At 28.3% G+C, this 21,008-nt stretch overlaps 6 protein-coding genes across 6 annotated transcripts; 2 read left to right on the top strand and 4 right to left on the bottom strand.

Moving 5' to 3' along the window:
* The first annotated feature begins 395 nt into the window (after positions 1-395).
* LOC103571175 (tryptophan 2,3-dioxygenase) lies at positions 396-5,535 on the top strand. The gene is made up of 7 exons (XM_008549226.3): positions 396-802; positions 1,386-1,555; positions 1,615-1,817; positions 2,544-2,903; positions 2,998-3,247; positions 3,337-3,430; positions 5,341-5,535. Exons 1-7 carry the CDS (start codon positions 777-779, stop codon positions 5,522-5,524), a joined length of 1,287 nt encoding a protein of 428 aa, XP_008547448.1. The 5' UTR covers positions 396-776; the 3' UTR covers positions 5,525-5,535.
* A 234-nt stretch (positions 5,536-5,769) lies between these two features.
* Positions 5,770-9,171, bottom strand: LOC103571176 (cathepsin O). The gene is made up of 6 exons (XM_008549227.3): positions 8,721-9,171; positions 8,211-8,591; positions 7,082-7,230; positions 6,944-6,988; positions 5,954-6,222; positions 5,770-5,857 (listed from the first exon to the last, which is right to left on the bottom strand). Exons 1-6 carry the CDS (start codon positions 8,919-8,921, stop codon positions 5,817-5,819), a joined length of 1,086 nt encoding a protein of 361 aa, XP_008547449.1. The 5' UTR covers positions 8,922-9,171; the 3' UTR covers positions 5,770-5,816.
* Positions 9,172-9,259: 88 nt separating this feature from the next.
* On the bottom strand, positions 9,260-12,956 carry LOC103571177 (Krueppel homolog 2). The gene is made up of 6 exons (XM_008549228.3): positions 12,771-12,956; positions 12,317-12,484; positions 12,057-12,238; positions 11,762-11,829; positions 11,494-11,627; positions 9,260-11,309 (listed from the first exon to the last, which is right to left on the bottom strand). Exons 2-6 carry the CDS (start codon positions 12,481-12,483, stop codon positions 11,090-11,092), a joined length of 771 nt encoding a protein of 256 aa, XP_008547450.1. The 5' UTR covers position 12,484; positions 12,771-12,956; the 3' UTR covers positions 9,260-11,089.
* A 981-nt stretch (positions 12,957-13,937) lies between these two features.
* LOC103571297 (uncharacterized) lies at positions 13,938-15,242 on the top strand. Its single transcript, XM_053740856.1, has 3 exons — positions 13,938-14,047; positions 14,384-14,654; positions 14,748-15,242. The coding sequence occupies exons 1-3, from the start codon at positions 13,938-13,940 to the stop codon at positions 15,240-15,242; spliced, it is 876 nt and encodes a 291-aa protein (XP_053596831.1).
* A 1,474-nt stretch (positions 15,243-16,716) lies between these two features.
* Positions 16,717-20,874, bottom strand: LOC103571298 (uncharacterized). Its single transcript, XM_008549422.2, has 5 exons — positions 20,126-20,874; positions 19,086-19,356; positions 17,767-18,997; positions 17,297-17,567; positions 16,717-17,211 (listed from the first exon to the last, which is right to left on the bottom strand). Exons 3-5 carry the CDS (start codon positions 17,916-17,918, stop codon positions 16,717-16,719), a joined length of 918 nt encoding a protein of 305 aa, XP_008547644.1. The 5' UTR covers positions 17,919-18,997; positions 19,086-19,356; positions 20,126-20,874.
* On the bottom strand, positions 18,503-20,274 carry LOC103571178 (uncharacterized). Its single transcript, XM_008549230.2, has 3 exons — positions 20,126-20,274; positions 19,086-19,356; positions 18,503-18,997 (listed from the first exon to the last, which is right to left on the bottom strand). Exons 1-3 carry the CDS (start codon positions 20,272-20,274, stop codon positions 18,503-18,505), a joined length of 915 nt encoding a protein of 304 aa, XP_008547452.1.
* Positions 20,875-21,008: the final 134 nt, after the last annotated feature.

Here is a 21,008-nt window from a genome sequence, read left to right as displayed (position 1 = left end):
AATCAAATTGATTTCGCACCATTTTTTTATGAAAACAAAATTTTTCTAAAACAGTGAAAAAAAATTCAAAATAATGTACAATTATATTTAAAAAAGTAATTAAAGTAAAAAAATTTTAGGAGACCCCATTTTACCCTTTCCCCTATTTTGCTCCTCCTTCCCCTAAATGTAAGTATATAAACTCTTATTTAAAGCTAATCTGACTTTGTAAAAAAAATATTATCAATAGAAATACAAAATATATAAACACAATATTTACTCAAGAATGCTATAAAAATTGGCGTAATCATACTTTCAAATTAAAAATTAAAAGTCAAGATAAATCCCGATAGATGGCTTGCGTATCCTTCCGTAAAGTAGTAAGCGGATAAATTTAAAATTCAAAGTGAATAATCGTGGGATTATTGCTTATCGGTTGACACGTCAAAGAAAAAGCGATCTCGCGATCGATTCCTCGTACGCATATTTTTTATTCGTCTCTCCCACTTTACGGTTAAAACCGCTGAACGCGCGTTGAAGTGCACTACTACATTGGTGGTACGGTCTATAGTGTTACAAATAAAACTGAACCCTTATTTGCTTACTCAATTCGTTAGTCGAATTACAGCCGTCTCACTAGACGACTGCTTTCATTATTTCACTAGTAATTTTATTTCAATAAATATTTATAATGATTGATTAATTAATTAAAAATAATAATATTAATTATTATTACAACTAGTTTTTACGTACAAATTTTCTTTAAAATTGTTAATTATTAATTTTTAATTTAAACTATGGCTTGTCCAATGGGATATGGCATGTAAGTATTTTTTAAAATAATAATTGATAAATAATTTTATTAATTTTAAATATTTTTATTTTTTTTTTTTTTCAAATTCCATAAGTTGATTTTAAAATCTTACAAAATTTCTAATGTACAGAGTAAATAAGATTTATCAAAAATATAACGATAAACTTATGACCCGAAAATTTGATGCAATAGTCTTATAAGTTTACTGAAATTTGTTTATGATAAAAAAAATCTTAAGGTCAAATTTTTTTAATTTACATTATGATAATTATTGAAAATAATATATTACGGAAGGGAGGGGCAAAACGGGAACTTAAGAAAATACCAAGTTTTCGATGACTCAAATACACTAAATCCTTTTTTTTAATGATATTTAAAGTAAATAGAAAAAATTTTCAGTTACCGTTAAAAAAAAAAATTCATTTTTGTGGGCAAAATGGGGTAACCCCTAAGAAAGGTAAAAAACCATTTAAAATATACATTTTTTTTTTTTTAATAAAATTTTGGGGTACCCCGTTTTGCCTACCCTACCCCCTTTTGTCCCACCCCCCTGCTAATAAAATAATAAATTTTGCGTAATGATAATTTTCAGATATGAAGACACCAGTCAATTAGGTGACCAATTAACTGAAGGTTCAGGTGCAGGTCTTCTTTACAGCGAATATCTGCGTCTTGATAAAATTCTTTCAGCTCAACAACTTCTCAGTGCTGAATTTAAAAAAGAAGTACACGATGAGCATCTTTTTATCGTCACTCATCAAGGTACAAAAAATGAAATTTTACTTAATTATGACGGCATTTAAAAATGAATTTTTCAACAGCTTACGAGCTTTGGTTCAAACAAATAATTTACGAGCTAGATTCGGTTCGAAAACTCTTTAATTCAGAAGCTGAGAACATAGAAAATAATATAAACGATAATTCATCTGATGACAGCAAAAAATCAGTCAACTATCAACGTCTAGATGAGTCGCAGACACTGGAAATTCTCAAAAGACTCAACCGCATTGTCCTTATACTCAAAGTAGGTGCGCCGAATGCAAATAGAAATTTATTTCATGATTAATTATTTAATTAGTAATAATAAGACAAGTAGATATTATTTATGTGTTATTCAAAAATATCTGAAAATATGACACTGACAGTGAAGACGAGCATTAACGAGTTGAACGAACTCTTGATGACAAGCCAATTAGTCATAGGGTTTGCGGTGGAGTTTTTTGTTATAAAGGGGTTGTAATTCAATTAGCACCCTCACTAAATCTTCGGTTGTTATTTTTTTCTTTATTACTTTTCTTATACAGTAGCAACTATTCAAGTGGGTCAAGGCTTAACTTGTCTCGACTTGTAATCTTTGTATTTTCTTTGCGCCTTTTTTTAGTTTTTGTTCCTTGTATCTGTCTACTCACGTACAATCAATAGTTACCTACAACTTAATGATACTTTTACACTCAGTAATTAATAGCACCAAGAAAATAATTCAAAAATATTATTTTTACCGCCAATAGTCTTGACTCACAAGAGTTTATGTTAAGAGTTATATTAATTTAATACCTCACAAGTAATATAATATTTTGTAAAAGTATTATTACCATACGTATGCCAACTTTCGTTGGGTAACAGTCCAGTCAGTGATATATTTACAAGACCGCAATCCTCAAGATGATGTGGTTTAAATAACTCGCGATCAATGAACTCAAAATACTATCGTGAGAATAAATAAATATTTATATTTTTATTATTTTAAAAGCTTTTAGTGGATCAAGTGACTATTCTAGAGACTATGACACCCCTAGACTTTATGGATTTTCGTGATTACCTATCACCAGCATCCGGATTTCAGTCACTGCAATTTCGTTTGTTGGAGAACAAACTTGGAGTTAAACAAGAGCATCGCGTAAGATATAATCAGTGCTATACTAAAGTATTTGGAAAAGATCCTGAGGCTATTGAGGCAATTAAAAAATCTGAAAGCGAACCAAGTTTAAGTAATTTAGTTCAAGAGTGGCTTGCACGTACACCTGGACTTGAGGAAAATGATTATAATTTCTGGGGAAAGTACCAGAGTGCCGTCGAGCAGATGCTCGATGAACAAGAGGCAACAGCCCAGGTAATTTTCATTAATTAACTTATCTTTCAAAAGTTTAAGGCAAAAACTAATTAATTAATTAAGTAATTAATTAAATATTATAAATAATTTAAAGAAACAATCAAAAGATAGTGTACGTACGCATATAAAAGCAAATGTTGCTTCTAAGAAAGCTGTTTTTGAAACAATATTCAACCAATCTCTCCACAATGCTCTGTTAGCACGAGGCGAAAGACGATTTAGCTATCGAGCCCTTCAAGGTGCAGTTATGATAACACTTTATCGAGATGAGCCACGATTCAGTCAGCCTCATCAAATATTAACGGCTTTAATGGATATCGACTCCTTAATTACTAAATGGAGGTGTAAGTTATTACCCAACTCTAAAGAATTTTCCATTCAACCAATAGATAACATTATTTTATTTTAATTTACGTTACACATGACATTGCAGATAACCATGTGATCATGGTTCAGAGAATGATTGGATCCCAGCAGTTAGGAACTGGTGGCTCCTCAGGCTATCATTATCTGAAATCAACATTGAGGTAATAATTCTGTTTTGTTATTAATAATATTTTTACCATAACTATGGGAACATTTCTTTTTATTATGGTGACAGTTCCCATATCGCATGTGACAGAATTATGGTAATGATCACTATAATCATAAGAATAGTTCCCATAAGCAAATACGGAAATCCAATAACTCCATTGTAATGGTACTTAAGTGCATATGGAAATAAACCCTGGCTATTATGGTAATCATTCCTATTATATATGTGAAATATTCCCATAGTATTATGTTAACTATTACCATAATATTATAGTAACCATTACGCTGAAAAAAAATGCTATCACCATCTTGTAATAGGGAATCATTATCATCTATATTGATGATCATTATCATGGTCTTATGATAACTATTCGTTTCTCGTATAATAATAATGACGATTGCCGATAGTAATAGTTACCATCTAGATGAAAATGCTTACCATCTTCAATAGGAAACGTTAACATAAAAAATTGAAAATTATTAAAATGAAGGATAGGAATAGTTAATTCGTTAAGATGACAATTATTACCACTTTTTTTCAGCGTGTACCATATGTTATGGTAATAATTCCCATACAGTATGGGAATTATTACCATAACATATGGTGATGATTACTATAATGTCACAGGATTCGTTACGGTGTTATATAGTAATGAAACCCATATTTACAGTAATGATTACCATATTATGTGTAGATACCGTTCCTATCTCGGATATTTAAAAAAATCCGATTACTATACGTCATGAAAACCATTTTCATAATATATTGTAATTGTTACCATAAATTTCTCTCCGTGTAGACTTTCGAAAACAGAAGCTCGACAAAAAATTTAAATTTAAATAATGAATTAATCTGATTAGAGTAACGTATATGTATTTTTCTTAATTTTAGATCTACAAAAGATCTACTAACATTCATGTAGATCTTGGATCAAAAATTCTTCGTACAACCCTGGTGGAAATTTTTCGGACTTCTGTCTTAAAAAGTCTTTGGAACTCTAGAACTGAGTTTTTAAGACAGAAATCCGAAAAATTTCCACCAGGAAAGGCTCCGAAACTTCTTTCAAAATTAAAATTTGATAATTTCTAAACTTAGATCTACGTAAATCTCTACAAGTCTAAATAATAAAATAAATTAGGTTTAAGTAGAATACGAAATTTATATTTTGGCAGATTTTAAATTATTTATTTTCGAAGTTGAAAATTTCATTTCTTAAAAAAATTGTAACTTTTTTATAAAAATAATTGTTTCAAATTTTTCATTTACTGTGTGAGTGCAATGAAGAGAGTTTTATTGGTTTTTTGAAGTGTGTGAGAAAGAGAATAGATGATATCTCCGCTAAATGTTATTTATTTGTTGATAATTCAATTATTATTAATGAATATAATTTTTAAACGTTGTTGTCAATTTTATAGCTATTATGTTTACGATTATTATATCCACGGGTCAAATATTACAGAACTCGATTATCAACACTTTATTTTATTTTAATGCTTACGTAACTTCTCTCAACATTTATACAAGTTATAAATATTTAAATATAATCTCTGGAATAATGTAGAACAATATAGCGGGTGACTTTTAATTAATATTAACTGAGTAATTTTTTTTTTTTTAATTTAAATCTCAGTGAAGTTGCGACAACGTTGCCCTTTTTTAAATTAATGCTGTAATTTTTTTCAAATTGACTAATAAGATTTGAATACAGTTATGACAGTTGAAAGTTATTGAATATTTTTAAAAAGTGGGAGGCACTGTCCGAAAATACCCTTAATATTAAATATAATAAACAAATTAAATTATCTGATACACCTTTTTAGTATAAGTAATTATTGCTTTTATTTTATATGTATATAGTAATGAAATAATATTGAAAAGCTAATTAAGAATATTGTTTTATAGTGATAGATACAAAGTATTTCTGGACCTATTCAATCTCTCAACATTCTTGATACCCCGAAATCTGATTCCGCCGTTGACGAAACAAATGAAAACGAAACTCTCGATAGCCTGGGGCTGTTGGGGACACGAAGACGACGGATCTGATCTGAACGCTTCCGAAAGTTCTGTTGAGGAATCTCTCTGAGGAATAAAAGCTCATATTAAATAGCCTGGAGGTCTATGTTACTACTGTGCTACATACACATCGCTTTAACATTATTCTTTATTTTTTATTATTACTAATATTTTTTCATAAACATTTATGTTTAATACCATGGTTTCTATCTTATCAGTGTCTTACAATACATATATAAATATATAAATGTATAAAAAGTACAAATAGCTCTGTTGGATATAATAATTTATACTGAACTCAAAATTTTTAGTTGTAGATGATTTAAATGAAATTTATAATTTACATTATTAATTAACTACGACTACCAGATAGCATTTAATGATGACACTTGATTTGCTATTCCTGTAAACAAATTTAATAAAAAATTTTTGAGTATTCTCAGACAAATATTTTCTAACTTTATCATCATCAAAAATAATTATTATAAATTTTACACACCACATAAATTATTTCCAATAGCAATATAAAGATATCCATCATTACCAAACAACGGTCCCCATGAATTTCTAACGATATAATAAGGTATTTTTCCAGTATTATCGTAACCTACTATTTGTACTGCATGATTTAACATTTTAAATGAACTGTCGCAGTGAAATTGAATTATTCCGCCTAAATAATTTTGCCAGGAAAGAGCATTTACTGCTGCTGCTACTGGTCCATGATTAACCAAAACATCCAGCAGTTGTTCTTCAGCATTTACAAAACTTTAAAATATAATTTTATTAATTTACAAAAATAAAAAGTTCTTTATCTCAATAAAATAAAAATAAAAATTATTAAAAAATAAATTAAAGTTTTCTCTAATAATTTTTTTTTTTTTTTTTTTTTTAAGTAAGAATAATTTGATTTGACAATTTTTGAATTCGAAGAACATTTAAAAAAAAAGGAATTAATAAGAAATTATGAACATCTACGATTCTTACCAGAATTATTCAGGTATGAGGCAAAAAAAATGAAAATTATTTGAAAATATTTATCAACATTTTTTTACTTTTATTTGAATTTTTTGGGAAAGTCAATTTTTTTCACTTTTTGAATTGTTCAAAAATAGTCCAAAATATGAGTGATTGTAACTAGTTATGAATTTATTATGAACTCACAAAATCGTCAATTCTAATCAATTTTGCTTAAAAACTTAAAAAAAATAAAAAAAAAACCGCAAGAAAAGGCCACTCTAGTTGAAAATTTTTCACACTTCTATTTATTTCAAAGTTCCAACAATGTTCAACTTAAAGTTCAGAATTGTCTCAAATTTGGAAGTTCATTGTCATGAACGTTTTTGGAACTAATTTTTTTTTTTGCACGGGAAGTTGCGCCATAAAGTCAAATACAATTATTTTGATCTTTATTTAAGCTTTTACATAATTGTAATGCGAGATAATTTCCGATATATCAAGTATCTGAAAAAAAACTCAGTACACTCACCTATCACATGTGAAATCAGTAACTCGAACTGATGACTTTGGTGATCTGAACATAAAATTAATTAATCAATGGATTGATTACAGAGTTAATTAATTAATATATGAATAAATGTATCAATTAGACTCAAATTTTTTTTACCGTTCTAATGTACAAGTATCTGTTTTCCCAGTTACTGGATAAAGAGATTCTGACAAGATTGATATTTGATTATCTACCAGCCATGATAATAGACTACAAATATCTCCACCTTCACAGCCAAAATTATTGTTACCGGCACAATCAATCATCTAGTAACAACGATAACAGATGATACATTAATAATTATTATCTATAGTATTACGATAATAAAAAAAAATATGAGATAGTCTATCTCTATGATAAAACAAACTGAGCTGATTAAATTTGGTACCATTCCAAAAACCTTGACTGATTTGTGCCTTTTCATAGCTTCAAAAATTTCTATGTGACAATTAGTTATAAGTCTTTAATTTGCTGAATAATTTTAAATTTCGCGCTAAAAAATTCTCATTCATTCAATTTTTTTTTATCATGTTCCAAAAATAACCAAAATAAAATTTTTTAAATATGTAAGATTAAATAATCAATTTGTTTTTGAAGATGAAAAATATATTTTTGATAAGCCTAAAAAATTTAACCAATTTTCTAACTTCCCTCTATGAAAATTGAAAATTTTCAAAAATAAAAAAAAAAAAAAAGGGAAGTTATTGGTTTCGGTCTGATTTTTGAAAACCGAGTTTTCAACAGATTTCGACTATTTGAGGTTCTAAGAAGCTATTCTGACTACTTTCAAGATGATCTCCAAATGTGTGCACGTGTATAAATATTCTGTAAGTTTTGAACGAATGAACCTATTTGGATTTTTGAGGTGGCGTTTCGGAGATATTCCAAAAATAAAATTTTTTTTAAATGTTTTTTTTGGATAATTTGTTATGAACTCGATGAATTGATTCTGAAATCTAATCAGCTCTAAAACTTTAAAAGCTGCGTCAAATGTTTAAGTATTTTATGACTATAGAATTATTAAAATTAACAAGTTTTAAGACTAACGATAATATTTTTCCCATTAGCTTCCGTAATAGTAAAAATTAATAAAAATCCCAGAACGAGTGATTCGATAAAAAATTTTATTTAAAAAATAAAAATAAATTTAGTAACGATCCTCGAGCAATCAGGTTGCCAGTAATTATTATATTGATTATTGACTTTGATGTATATAATATAAATTATAAATTAATTAAAAAATTACCTCCTGGACACTGTAAGATGTAAGTGTATGATTTTTAATAGCAATCATTGATTCAATACATTCAACAGTACTGTAAGCCCAACAAGCCCCACAATTCCCTTGGCTTTTAACCGGTGTAACAACTCCCTTTGTCCTCCAGTCGAGTCTCGGCGGTATTCTTATCGCTCTCTCGTACCGTATTAAATTACCCTCAGGACTGTAATTCTTTTGACGCATAAAACGGTCAATTCGATGTCTCTCAGCACGATTCGATATGTCTTTACGTAATGCCAGCTTTAAAAATTCATCTTCCGATAAATCTGAATACTCTGTCGCTCCAAAATACGCGCTCTCCTTCGACGTTCTTAACTTATTCATTTTCTCTATACCTCGAAGAGAAATCTATTAGCAATTTAAATTAAATAAATCTTTAAATACATTATCTTCATTAATTAAAATACTATTTTATTTATCATCATTATAATTATTATTATTTGTAACGATAAGTTTAATTATTTATAGATTACTTACTTGAAAATGTTTGAATCTCTTGTCATACTCGATCGGATCATGACGATAAGATTTATTGTAACGCACAATGTAACTCTCAAATAATCGTATGTCATCATCAATAGTGTTTGATGATGACGATGACGGTACTCTTATAGGAATAACCAGAAAGCAAAGACTTATCATAAACACAGATACCGCTACCGTTCTCCACTCCATCATGAATGGGATTCATTTTCCTCCGTAAGTCTAAGGCTTCTCAGACCCTGCTTATATATTTACTACCAGTAACTTGAGGACTTGTATCTCAAGTGTTTTCACTACACTACTCAACTGTAAGTCGGTATATACAATAAAGTATAATAAAAAATATTTTTATTATGATATAATTAAACGACAATTACACTACTGTAGTCTACGTAAACGTAATTAGTATCTTTAATTTTATAAAAAGTCAATTTTTAAAAAAAAGTTTTATCTAAAAGATAACGATAACCAGCTCAAGATAATATTCTAGACCCGTATGATTTTAAAAACGTTTTAAATAAATTACAACTAAATAAACAACTATCCACAATTTATTATTGAAACATCCACAGACCATAACATTTAATTATCTATAAGATTATCATTTTTCTTATAACTTTAATTAACCATTTAAACAATAATAATTATAATTATAAATAATACAATACACACTTGCAAGTCAATGACAAACAGTGCGTGAATCTCAAACTTTACATTGACAGCTATAATTTATATTTTATTTAAATATTGTAATTATTAAATAATAAATTTAATGATCAATAAGTCGATTGTTGATTATTTTTAACAACCGGCGATGCGATGTGTAACAAAAGTGCGAAGAATAAAATAAAATAAAATGATTAAGTTGCGTTAATAATAAAATAAAAGATTATACCGGATATGTGAATGTGAATAAAATGTTTTGAGTTGTTTCACAATATATTTTTGTACTGCAAGTAGTATATACACCACCAACACACACACACACACCCACAAAATTTAAACACTCGCTCATACAAAAAATTTCAGTAATAATTTACGAGTGCGAATGTAGCGGACATCAGACAAATTTAAAATTTCAAATAAAATAAAATGTCAGTAGAGTTAAAATTAAAAAATGCATGTTTAGATAAATGCAAAATCCGTATGCACATTTTTTAAAATTTCATTGATTCAATTAATTAATTTATTTATTTATTTCAAGTTTATTAATTGTCTCATGTCTGCTACATTCACACTCATAATAATTTATAATTTTTTTATTACTAAATCGCGTCACTAATTCCAAAAAATCTTATATTTTTAAACGCCCTTTTAACTTTAGTCACTGAGTTTAAAACCAAAAGTGCGTATAATTTTTTTTTTTAATTGCAAATCATATTGTAGGGTTACATGATCCTGAAGTTCACAGAGAATGAAGAATTTTTGAATTTTTTTTCAAAAAAAGTTACAAAATTAAGAAAACTAAAAATATTCACATGTAGAAAATTTAAAAAAACTGCGATGCAATTTTTTAAATACTTTTTTTTTTTTTTTTATAATTCATCGATTGGAGAAAAATAAAAAAATTATTCGACGTCGGCTAACTTCAGTATCATAGACTTATTTTGAAACTGAAAAATTTTTTTTCAATTTTTACTTATAAAATAATTCTACAAGACGATTGGCAATGAAAAAAAAAAATTATAAGTTCTTTAAAAAAAATACAAGTACTTTTGGAATTAGTAACGCGAAATATATGAGACTGAATTTAAATAATTTAACATAAATTTGCTATGAGTTTGAGAAATTAAATAATTATTTCTCGTTGCACCAAATTTTATTAATTGTTATTATTGCAATATAAAAATAATAATTACCATTAAAAATGTTTTTTTTTTTTATTGCAATAAAACATAATCGATCCTTAGACAAGTTAATAATTTCAAGTGTCCAGGAAAATTGTTAATGATGAAAAAAAAAAAATAAATTCGTTTGTTAATTTTGATTTAATAATCAAAATTAATTATTATTGAGCTTGAATTTTGTTATTAGAACTAAACGCCCAGGTTAAAAGCCACAATATATATATATATATATATATATATATATATATATATATATATATATGTACTTTTTGATTATAAGAAATTGTAAAATGTGAGAAAATTTATAAATTTAGTTTAAATATATATTCTTAATTATTATCAATATATTAATATTTAAATATTATTTGTGTAGATAAAATTGTTCGAACGATTGTACTGTAAAAATTGCGTTTGTAAATAGGTTTCATAATGAATAAAAAAAAAATTGATTTGGTATTTAAAAAAAAATAAAATAAAATAAAACTGTTATTCAAACTCACGGGGAATAGATTAAGGTTACTGAGGAACAGGATTTGGAGTCATTTGTTGGGTGACTTTAAGAAGACCATTTATCAGCCACCTGACCATCCCAGGCATTGATGGTCGTGTTGACACGGAACTGAGTGCACTTCTCAATTCGTGGAAGATATTGCGTGTAAAGTGATTTCTTCGTGACGATAAACGCATTTTGAAAAATTGATAGTATACGAATGGTGTCAACAAACCAGCACGTCCACTGGAAATAAATATAATTTATAAATATAATCATATAATCACAAAAAAAAAACTAAAACCAAAAATTATTAAACGTCGGCTAACTTCAGTATTATAAATCAGAGAGTGCATCGTCTGAATTTCTTTCACAGTAAAATTTTGAACAGATCCTATAGCAGCTAAATTTTAAACCAGCATATACTTACGTGAAGACTAGAATAACTGTAAGTGGTAGTATCATGATTTCCAACAATCCACAAAGACGTAAAATATTGCGTGATTGAAATTCAACTATAGATATCATAAGACGCGCCGGCCAGCAACTATTTTGTCCGAGTGTCTATTAAAAAAAATTAAATTGCAAGTCATTAATTTAACTGCTCGACTGTCTTACACAATATACTAGTTTTTTTTTTTTCAGATGAAACAAGAAATTTTATTCATTTTTAATTCAATAAATTATTTTTTACTCACGTCCAATAATGCAAGAGAATAACTCGCCGCATGTAGTATTGCAAATAATACAACCGGTATCAGAACCACTGTATCAGTAAGTAAATAAAAATAAATTAAGGAAAAAAATCAATGTCACATGTAAGTTTGGCAATTAATTAACTGAGGTAATTAAAAAAATAATTACTAATGAGTTGTAGGAAAATATTAAAAATTAAATGTCATCAGTAGACAAAAATGAATTTAAATTTAAAATAAAATTATGAGCTTAGTCATCGTTAATAATAATTGTCATGGCTAAAAGTCAAAAGGATACTTGTCACAGGTGACACATATAAAAATATTATTGAGTAAAGTAAGTAGTGGCACGAGTCCTCCAAAAGTAAATCTTCAATAAATTGCATGTTCAGCCGAACAACTGGAACTCTTTGATGCAATCTGAGTGCACTGGTAGCTGCACTACTCATCAGTGCTTTGTAATAGGCATTGTATGGATTTCTATGAATAAAATATAATAAAAATAAATTAAATAAACGAAAATGCGGTCATTGTAATCAGTTAATTAAATAAACATACCCGAAGAGTGGAATTAAAAATGCAACGGTAAATAGAATAGTAAATACTCGGGTTGTCCAAAGTCCAGCATTGATTTTATTTGCGAGAACATGTTGTTTTAATGCTCCCCAGCCTTTTTCGACCTGGGGTGAGCTGTCAGCAGACCCTGAGCTAGGACTGTCGGCCATTCTGTAATAAATAAATTAAATTAATAATTAAAATTATGATTTAAAAGTCCATTGAATTGAATTAAATTGGAATAAATATATTATTAATTCAACGGATGAACTTTAATATGACAGTCATACATTTACAGTTATGGAGAAATCGTCAACCTAGCCCTACTTTTCAATGCAATAAACTGAGAAATGCTTACGTGTGTAAAAGTGAAATTATTAATGACCCAAAAAAATTATTGTAAATACAGAAGAATAATAAATTTCAATAAAATTATTATTTTGTATTAAATACTTACTTTATATTATTTGATGTACTAAGTAATAAATTTCGTTGTAGACAATATAACAATTAAATGCGCTATTGTACTATCTAATGTTATTGAATTCACCAGGTTAAAGTGACAACATGAAATGTGTAATACCTGGCTTAGCTACTATTTCAGTGCTCCGACTTGAATACAGAAAATTGTGACAATCAGTGTCATGGTCGAGTCATCATGACGATTTTTGCTTAGACATAGTCATTGATTCAGACAGATGGTGCTTTTTTCATGCCATCAGTTGATAAAATAGAAATAAGTATTGTTTTTATCACAGTCTTGATAGCCACCTTATATATCCATACATGATGATTTAATTACTAACTGTTTTATAATCTTTTAAGATTTTTTTTTAGCCTGATCTACAGAGGAGATAACACCACTCGCGGGAAAATTCAAACAAAAGAACGAATTATAAAGAATGAAATCGTAACCGTGAAGCCTCAAACGAAATAACAGTCAAATTCCGTTATAGATTTAATTTCATCATATAAGATAAAAGATAAAACTTCGTTCGTTATTAATATTAAATAGTAAATGACTGCATGTTTTATATTATCATCAAATTGAACAAAATAATTGCATGTCTTAGGCATGAACGCTATCATTTACGCATTTTTATTGTTCTGTTGCGCTTAAGGCATGCTCATTCGGATTTTTCAAACTTTTTTGAAATTATTATCGGTTGAAATATTGCTCGTCAAAATTTTTCGTTGATATATATTTTTTTAAAAAATATCTGTGTTAACTCAACTGTACTTGTAAATATTACAGTTGAAATAACAGTGATACTTATTTATTGTTTTTTGTTAAATGAAAACAGTCTTAATGAAAAATTATTTTTAAAAATATTTAAACAATTAATAATTTAAAAATATAATAACAAGTAAAATATACATATATATATATATATATATATATATATATATATATATATATATATGTATATATATATATATATATATATATATATATATATATACACGTAGGTATTATAATAACTCATAACGATTCAAAATTACAAAGCTGTCATAATAGTTGAACTTGCAAGTGAACGTCTTCATAACAAAAAATATAAGAAATATTTCTTGTGAACGGATAAAATATTTTTACGGTATTATCATTTAGAAAAAAAGATAACAAATGCATTTATCAATAACATGTTCGATAGCTGTCATGGTCATCAGCTTATCGGTCCATTGTAGAGGTAGGTCAGGTAATTACGTTAATGAAGATAGCAGTTTTGGAAATGTGTAAGTATTTTGACACATGATTTAATTTATTAAAATTTTTAATTGACTTATCTGTCGGCAACTTTTGTACAGTCATTGTCTGAAATATTGACATTCAAAATCAATTATAACATGCTCTGTAAATATGAATAAGTGAAGTCGGTTAATATTCACTAATTTTAAGTGTAAACCGAACCACTTATTTTAAAAAGTAGTTCGATTGGCACTTAGAATTGGTGGATATTCAGTTATTTCACTTATTCATGTTTACAGAGTATGTGATAATAAAAAGTGAAAATAATGTATTGAAATTTAAATTACATTTTTAATTATTATAATTTATTTTTATTATTTTAGTAATCGTCCCTGGATATGGGGGTCCACAGAAGACGGAGAAATTATATTCGAATCACTTACGTCTGAGACATTAGATGGTGCTCTAAATGTTATACGAACTTCTTTTTTCACTGATGAAAATATGTGCAAAGGTTGTGGATTATTATCTGAACCTGGAGCTTCAGAAGAAGTTGAACAATTGATATTAGATGTTGCCAAAGATGGCATCAGTATTATTGCAAGAGATGTTATTACAAACAAAGTTGTCGGCACTATTTTCAATAAACTACTTGTAAAAATTTTTAATCACTTGTCAACTGAAATTACTAACTTACTCAATTTTATCTAAACATTTTTTCATTCGTTTTTTTTTTTTTTTCCACAGAAACCTACGATTGGAAATGAAAAAAGCCAGTTGGAAATATCTAGAGAAAATGTTAAGCACAACGCATCAAAATGCTTTATAGATGTGAATCTAGATGTCGATTCAAGAGCGGATATTTTTAAACTTTATAATGCTGATTGCATTATGGAAATGACGTTTTTAGCCGTTAGACCAGATTATCGACAAAGAGGAATTGCTGAATCATTGGTATCATCGTCATTAGAATTAGGACGACAATTATACAATGGAATGCCTGTAAAAACGTCAGTTGATGTCGACGGAATATCGATTGCCAATGTTGATGATATTCCTAATCTTGCCGCAGCGACAATGACATCTAAGCATTCACAAAAATTGGCAGATAAACTTGGCTTTGTTAAAGTCATTGAAATAAGTTTTAATGAAGTTATGTTCGAAGGTACACCACTAAGTGAAAAAATCGGCGATACCCATCAAACTGCTGTAATTGATGTTAAAAGTCTTTCTACAAATTAATGAACAATATTCTCTTGTTTTGATATATTAATTTATATGGAAAGCTAGTGATCACTACCCAGGATTAATCATCAGGCATGATCAAGCCTGAGCAAATATAATCACTAGTTATGTAAAAACAAAAAAATAATAAAATAAAATAAACAATAAAAAAATAAACATATTCACTTCTCGGACACGATAGCGATAGCGATAGTAATTTTATTTAGCTACAGTATAATAAGAAAGAAATTATTCAAAATGAGACTAGTTGGACGTCAATTGGGATGCTTGTGTGTGAGCAAGATAATTTTTTTTTTTCATTAGCTTCAGATTTTGGTAGAATAAAAGCCTTTTGAATATCACTATCGTGTAGTCCTTCTCGTTTATTTACTATCAATTAAAAACTGAAAGTGATGACGTTTACTAATGCTGAATCTGCCTTTTTTTTCTCCACAAATATAAGTAGGCATAAAATTTTATTACTGTTATTATAATGCGATATGTTTATCATCAAACCTTGATGAAAATTATTTATAAATTTAGCTTATTTAATAATTAATACGTCTATTTTAGTCTTAAATACTCGATACGATAATTTTGGATCTCGGCTAGTCTCTGAGAGTCTCTGATTACTCCCAAAGACTACAATAAGTCTATCATTCAGATTCCAAGAGACTCTCGGAGACTAGCCAAAACACATAATTTTCGTCTCCAAGTTCGTAAATCCATTTAATTTTAGGATTTAGAATAATCATTTCACATGTCGTAGTTAAAAAAATTCAATCCATCGATGTCATAAAATCCATCAACTGATGCCGCAATTTTTCAGCGGTTGAGCGGTATCTATATGTCTAAAGACAATAAAAGATCTTGGTGTAATCGTGGATGACAAGTTGAATTTTGCAGCACACATTGATCATATAACTCTTCGGGCCTTTAGAAACTTAGGTTTTATTTACAGAGCTAGTAAGGAATTGTTCCAGCGCAAATCTAAGAACAAGAAGGCTTCTATTGGTCAATAAAACTAATAAAAATTATTTATATAATCGAGCCAGGAACAGAACGGCTAGGCTAGTAAATCAGCGCTCTTCGATCCTCGACTTCTTCAGTGTATCTCCATCATCGTTTTCAGCGATTACGAAAAAACTATTATGTCCTAATTGATTAGCATACAGTGCGATAATTGTTGTGCCTTTTGAAACGTTAATAGATTCAAGTTACTAAAAATAAATACATAATTTGAGGCCTCAAAGTTCATATTGATAGTCGTTGGCACATTCACTAAGTTTGGCCAGTTGATCCAGTCTCATCATAATTAACAGTTCCAAGAGTTTAGGAATACTGCCTACATTGCAGCATCTATATTTTGCCGGCTTCCTAACAATGGACCCTAAGGCTTATCAAATTAAATAAAATCCCTTAGACTAAAAGTTTTAAATAGTAACTCTCAAAAAAAATCTATTAATCGAAACAACAGAATATCATTTATTAACTAATTTGTATAAAGACTTTTTACACCAATTATAGCAGTTTGATTGGTATTTCCTATTTTTTCACTGAGTGATATACCTTCGAACATAACTTCATTAAGACTCACCTCGAGGACTTTAACAAAGGCAAATTTATCTAACAATTTTTGTGAATACTTGGATGACATTGTCGCTGCAATAAGACTAGGAATATTATCACCATTGGTAATTGATTTTCCGTCATTATTAACTGATATGTTTACAGGCATTCCTTTGTATAATTGTCTTCCTAATTTTATTGACGATGATACTAATAATCCAGCAATTCCTCTTCGTCGATAATCCCGTCTAGCTGCTAAAAACGTCATTTCCATAATACAATCGGCATTATAACGTTCAAAAAGATCCACTCTTGATTCAACATCGATAAACGAATCTATGAAGCATTTTGCTGCTTCGTACTTTAAATTTTTTCTACATTTTTTTAACTGGCTTACTAAACTTCCATCTCCAGGAGTCTAAAAAAAAAAAAAAGTAGATAAACGATCAGATAAAATTGAGTAAATTGATAATTTTAGTCAACATGAGATTAAAAGTATTTACGAATAATTTGTTGAAAATAGTGCCCACGACTTCGTTTGTAATAACATCTTTTGCAACAATACTAATGCCATCTTTGACAATTTCTAATATCAATTGTTCAACTTCTTCTGAAGCTCCAAGTTCAGATAATAATCCACAACCTTTGCACATATTTTCATCAGTAAAAAAAGAAGTTCGTATAACATTTAAGGCACCATCTAATGTCTCAGACGTAAGTGATTCGAATATAATTTCTCCGTCTTCTGTGGACCCCCATATCCAGGGACGATTACTAAAATAATAAAAATAAATTATAATAATAAAAAATGTAATTTGAAATCTCAAGACATTATTTTCACTTTTCATTATCACATGTTACAGTTCATGTTTCAATATGAATATTTCAGATATTTTCTACACAATAGTTAAAAATGATGCCGACAGATAAGTCATTCAAAAATTCTAACAAATTTGTATGTCAAAGAACTCACAAGTTTCCAAAACTGCTTGCATCGCAGCCACCGTTACCGCAATTAAAATCACCGCTGTCTTCATTAACGTCACCACAAGAACTACCTCTACAATAGACCGATAGTCTGATGACCATCACAGCTATCAAACATATTATCGATGCTAATTGCATTTCATAGTTTTTCTTAAACTATAATACTAAAAAAATAATTTACCTATTCACAAAAAATATTGATTTATAATTATTACTGATACGATGTTTATTTGCAAATTACACTATTATGTCAGCATCGTAAGTTATGAATAAAATCTACAGGTATATTATGCATATATACTTATTCTTATCTGTTGAAATGTTGTTTTTAATCATTTTTCCTTGGTATCATTTTCAAGTTGAAAAAAAAAATATCTTTGCTATTCCAACTGTACTTATGAGAATTACAATTGAAATAACATGATTACTTATTTGTGTTATTTTCTTTAAATGAGGAAAATGTCAATGAGAAATTATATAAAACAATATTGACCCAATTTATAATTTCAAAAAAATTGAATAAGTAATACATACATTTGTGTACACTGTAAAAAATATTGTGTTTAGGATTACAGCTATATTGTAGCATTCACATTTTGTCGGATTTCTAACAATTGACTCCATTGCTTATTGAGTTATTGAAATAAAATCTTCTAACCTGAAAGTTATGAACAGAACCAGCCAAAATAAATTTATAAATTGAATCAACAGAATATCATTTATTAATTTGTAGAAAGACTTTTTACACCAATTATAGCAGTTTGATTAGTATTCCCTATTTTTTCACTTAGTGATCTACCCTCGAACATAACTTCATTAAAACTGACTTCAATAACTTTATCAAAGGCAAATTTATCTAACAATTTTTGTGAATACTTGGCTGTCATTGTCACTGAAGCAATACTAGGAATATCATCGGCATTAGTAATCGATTTTCCGTCAATATTCACAGGAGTTTTTACAGGCATTCCTTTGTATAATTGTCTTCCTAATTCTAATGACGATGATACTAATAACCCAGCAATTCCTCTCCGTCGATAATCCCGATTAACTGCTAAAAACGTCATTTCCATAGTGCAATTGGCATTATAAAGTTTAAAAAGATCCACTCTGGATTCAACATCTACATACACATCTATGAAGCATTTTGACGCTTTGTGCTTGAAATTATCTCGAAATATTTCTATCTCGCTTATTTCATTTCCAGTTTGAGGCTTCTTAAAAAAAAAAGAAATAATAAAAAACCGTGAAAATGAATTTCAGTAAATTAGCAAGTTTAGTCAACATGAGATTAAAAGTATTTACGAATAATTTGTTGAAAATAGTGCCCACGACTTCGTTTGTAATAACATCTTTTGCAACAATACTAATGCCATCTTTGACAATTTCTAATATCAATTGTTCAACTTCTTCTGAAGCTCCAGGTTCAGATAATAATCCACAACCTTTGCTCATATTTTCATCAGTAAAAAAAGAAGTTCGTATAACATTTAAGGCACCATCTAATGTCTCATACGTAAGTGATTCAATTATAATTTCTCCATCTTCTGTGGACCCCCATATCCAGGGACGGTTACTGAAATAATAACAGTAAATTATTAGAATGTACTGTCAAAATTTAGCGGACTGAACGCGCTGTGAATTTAAAGCAGATGACCGTTTATTTATTATTTAATACTCTCGAAGTGAAATTCACTCCGAATGGGAGTTTATTTTAATATTAAACGTCCCTATTTATACCGTATGTGGAATAATTTTTTCTGAATCTCCGGAACGAATAAATTTGGATTTAAATAGTGTCCGTATTTACTCCAAATTAACTTCTCATTTTTTACGTTGTAAAGATAATATTTTCAAATCTCGATTTATTATTTTCACTTTTATTATCACATGTTACAGTTCATGTTTCAATGTTAATATTTCAGACAGTTTCTATTCAAAAGAAACAAAGATCCCAGATGGATCCGAATTACGGTAAACGATAGCAATTACCGTAATTTACGGTAAACTTGTGGTATTTTAAGGCAAAAATACTTTTACCGTAAATTCACAGTACTAGAACAGGGTTTCGCCGTAAAATTGCGGCAAACCTGTGGTATTTTACCATAAAATGATGTATTGCACCGTAATAAACTGTAAAAATAAAAAAATATAAGATTCTTACGGCAAAAATGCCACAAATTACGGTAAATTGCCGTTTTGCCGTAATTTGCTGTAAAATACCGTATTTTACAATAAATTTTGCCCAGATGCGGTAAACTACCGTAATTCGGACCCATCCAGGATACTGACAGATAAGTCATTTAAAAATTTTAATGAATGAAATAATATGTCAAAGTACTTACAAGTTTCTAAAATTGCTTGTATCAAAACCACTGTTACCGTAACTAAAATCACCGCTGTGTTCATTAATGTAACGACCTGATCTACCTCTACAATGGACTGACAGGCTGATGACCATGAGAGCTATCAAACATGCTATTAATAAATGCATCTTTTAATTTTCTTTCCGAATGATGATACTGTAAAATATTTTATCCGTTCAAGTGTAATATTTATTATATTTAATGTTACGAAGACGAAATTTGCTTGCAAATTTAACAATTGTACCAACTCTGCAGTTTTGAACCGTTGAAAATCATTAAACAAACCTACAAGTGTACATAGATGTATACAGGTATATATATCTTGTTCTTATCGTTTTAATTTATTCACTGTTTAAATATTGTTACTGATAATTATTTATTGACGTTTTTTTTTTTAACAAAGAAAAATAAATAAATTTGTATCCTTATTATTCAACTGTCGTTAAAAATCTTGCAACAACAGCATAGTAATTTATTTGTTTTATTTATTTGTTCATCAATTGCGTACCTGACATTTACTAAATTATTTATGTCTGTTAGTTGATAGTTATCTTATTAATGAATGTAGGAAAATAATCTAATATTCAAATTAAAATTTATTAATATATCACAAGATTGAAAAACTCAACGACCGAATACTTTTTTTGTTCTAAAATTTTTCAAATTCAAGTTGAAAAATAAATGTTATAAAGTTGAATAAATTATTTAGTCTATACTTTATTAAAATTTATTGTAATTTAAAATAATTTTAATGGAAAAAAGTTTATTGCCACATTATAAGAGGCAACAGCAAATGATCATTTTTCTTTGTTGGAGCGATTGCGCGCGCGCGTCAAATTATTTTATATTTAAAAAAAATATT

The sequence above is a fragment of the Microplitis demolitor genome, chromosome 1 (assembly GCF_026212275.2).
Source record: "Microplitis demolitor isolate Queensland-Clemson2020A chromosome 1, iyMicDemo2.1a, whole genome shotgun sequence".
NCBI classification, from domain to species: domain Eukaryota; kingdom Metazoa; phylum Arthropoda; class Insecta; order Hymenoptera; family Braconidae; genus Microplitis; species Microplitis demolitor.
This window is presented reverse-complemented; position numbering and strand designations above follow the sequence as displayed.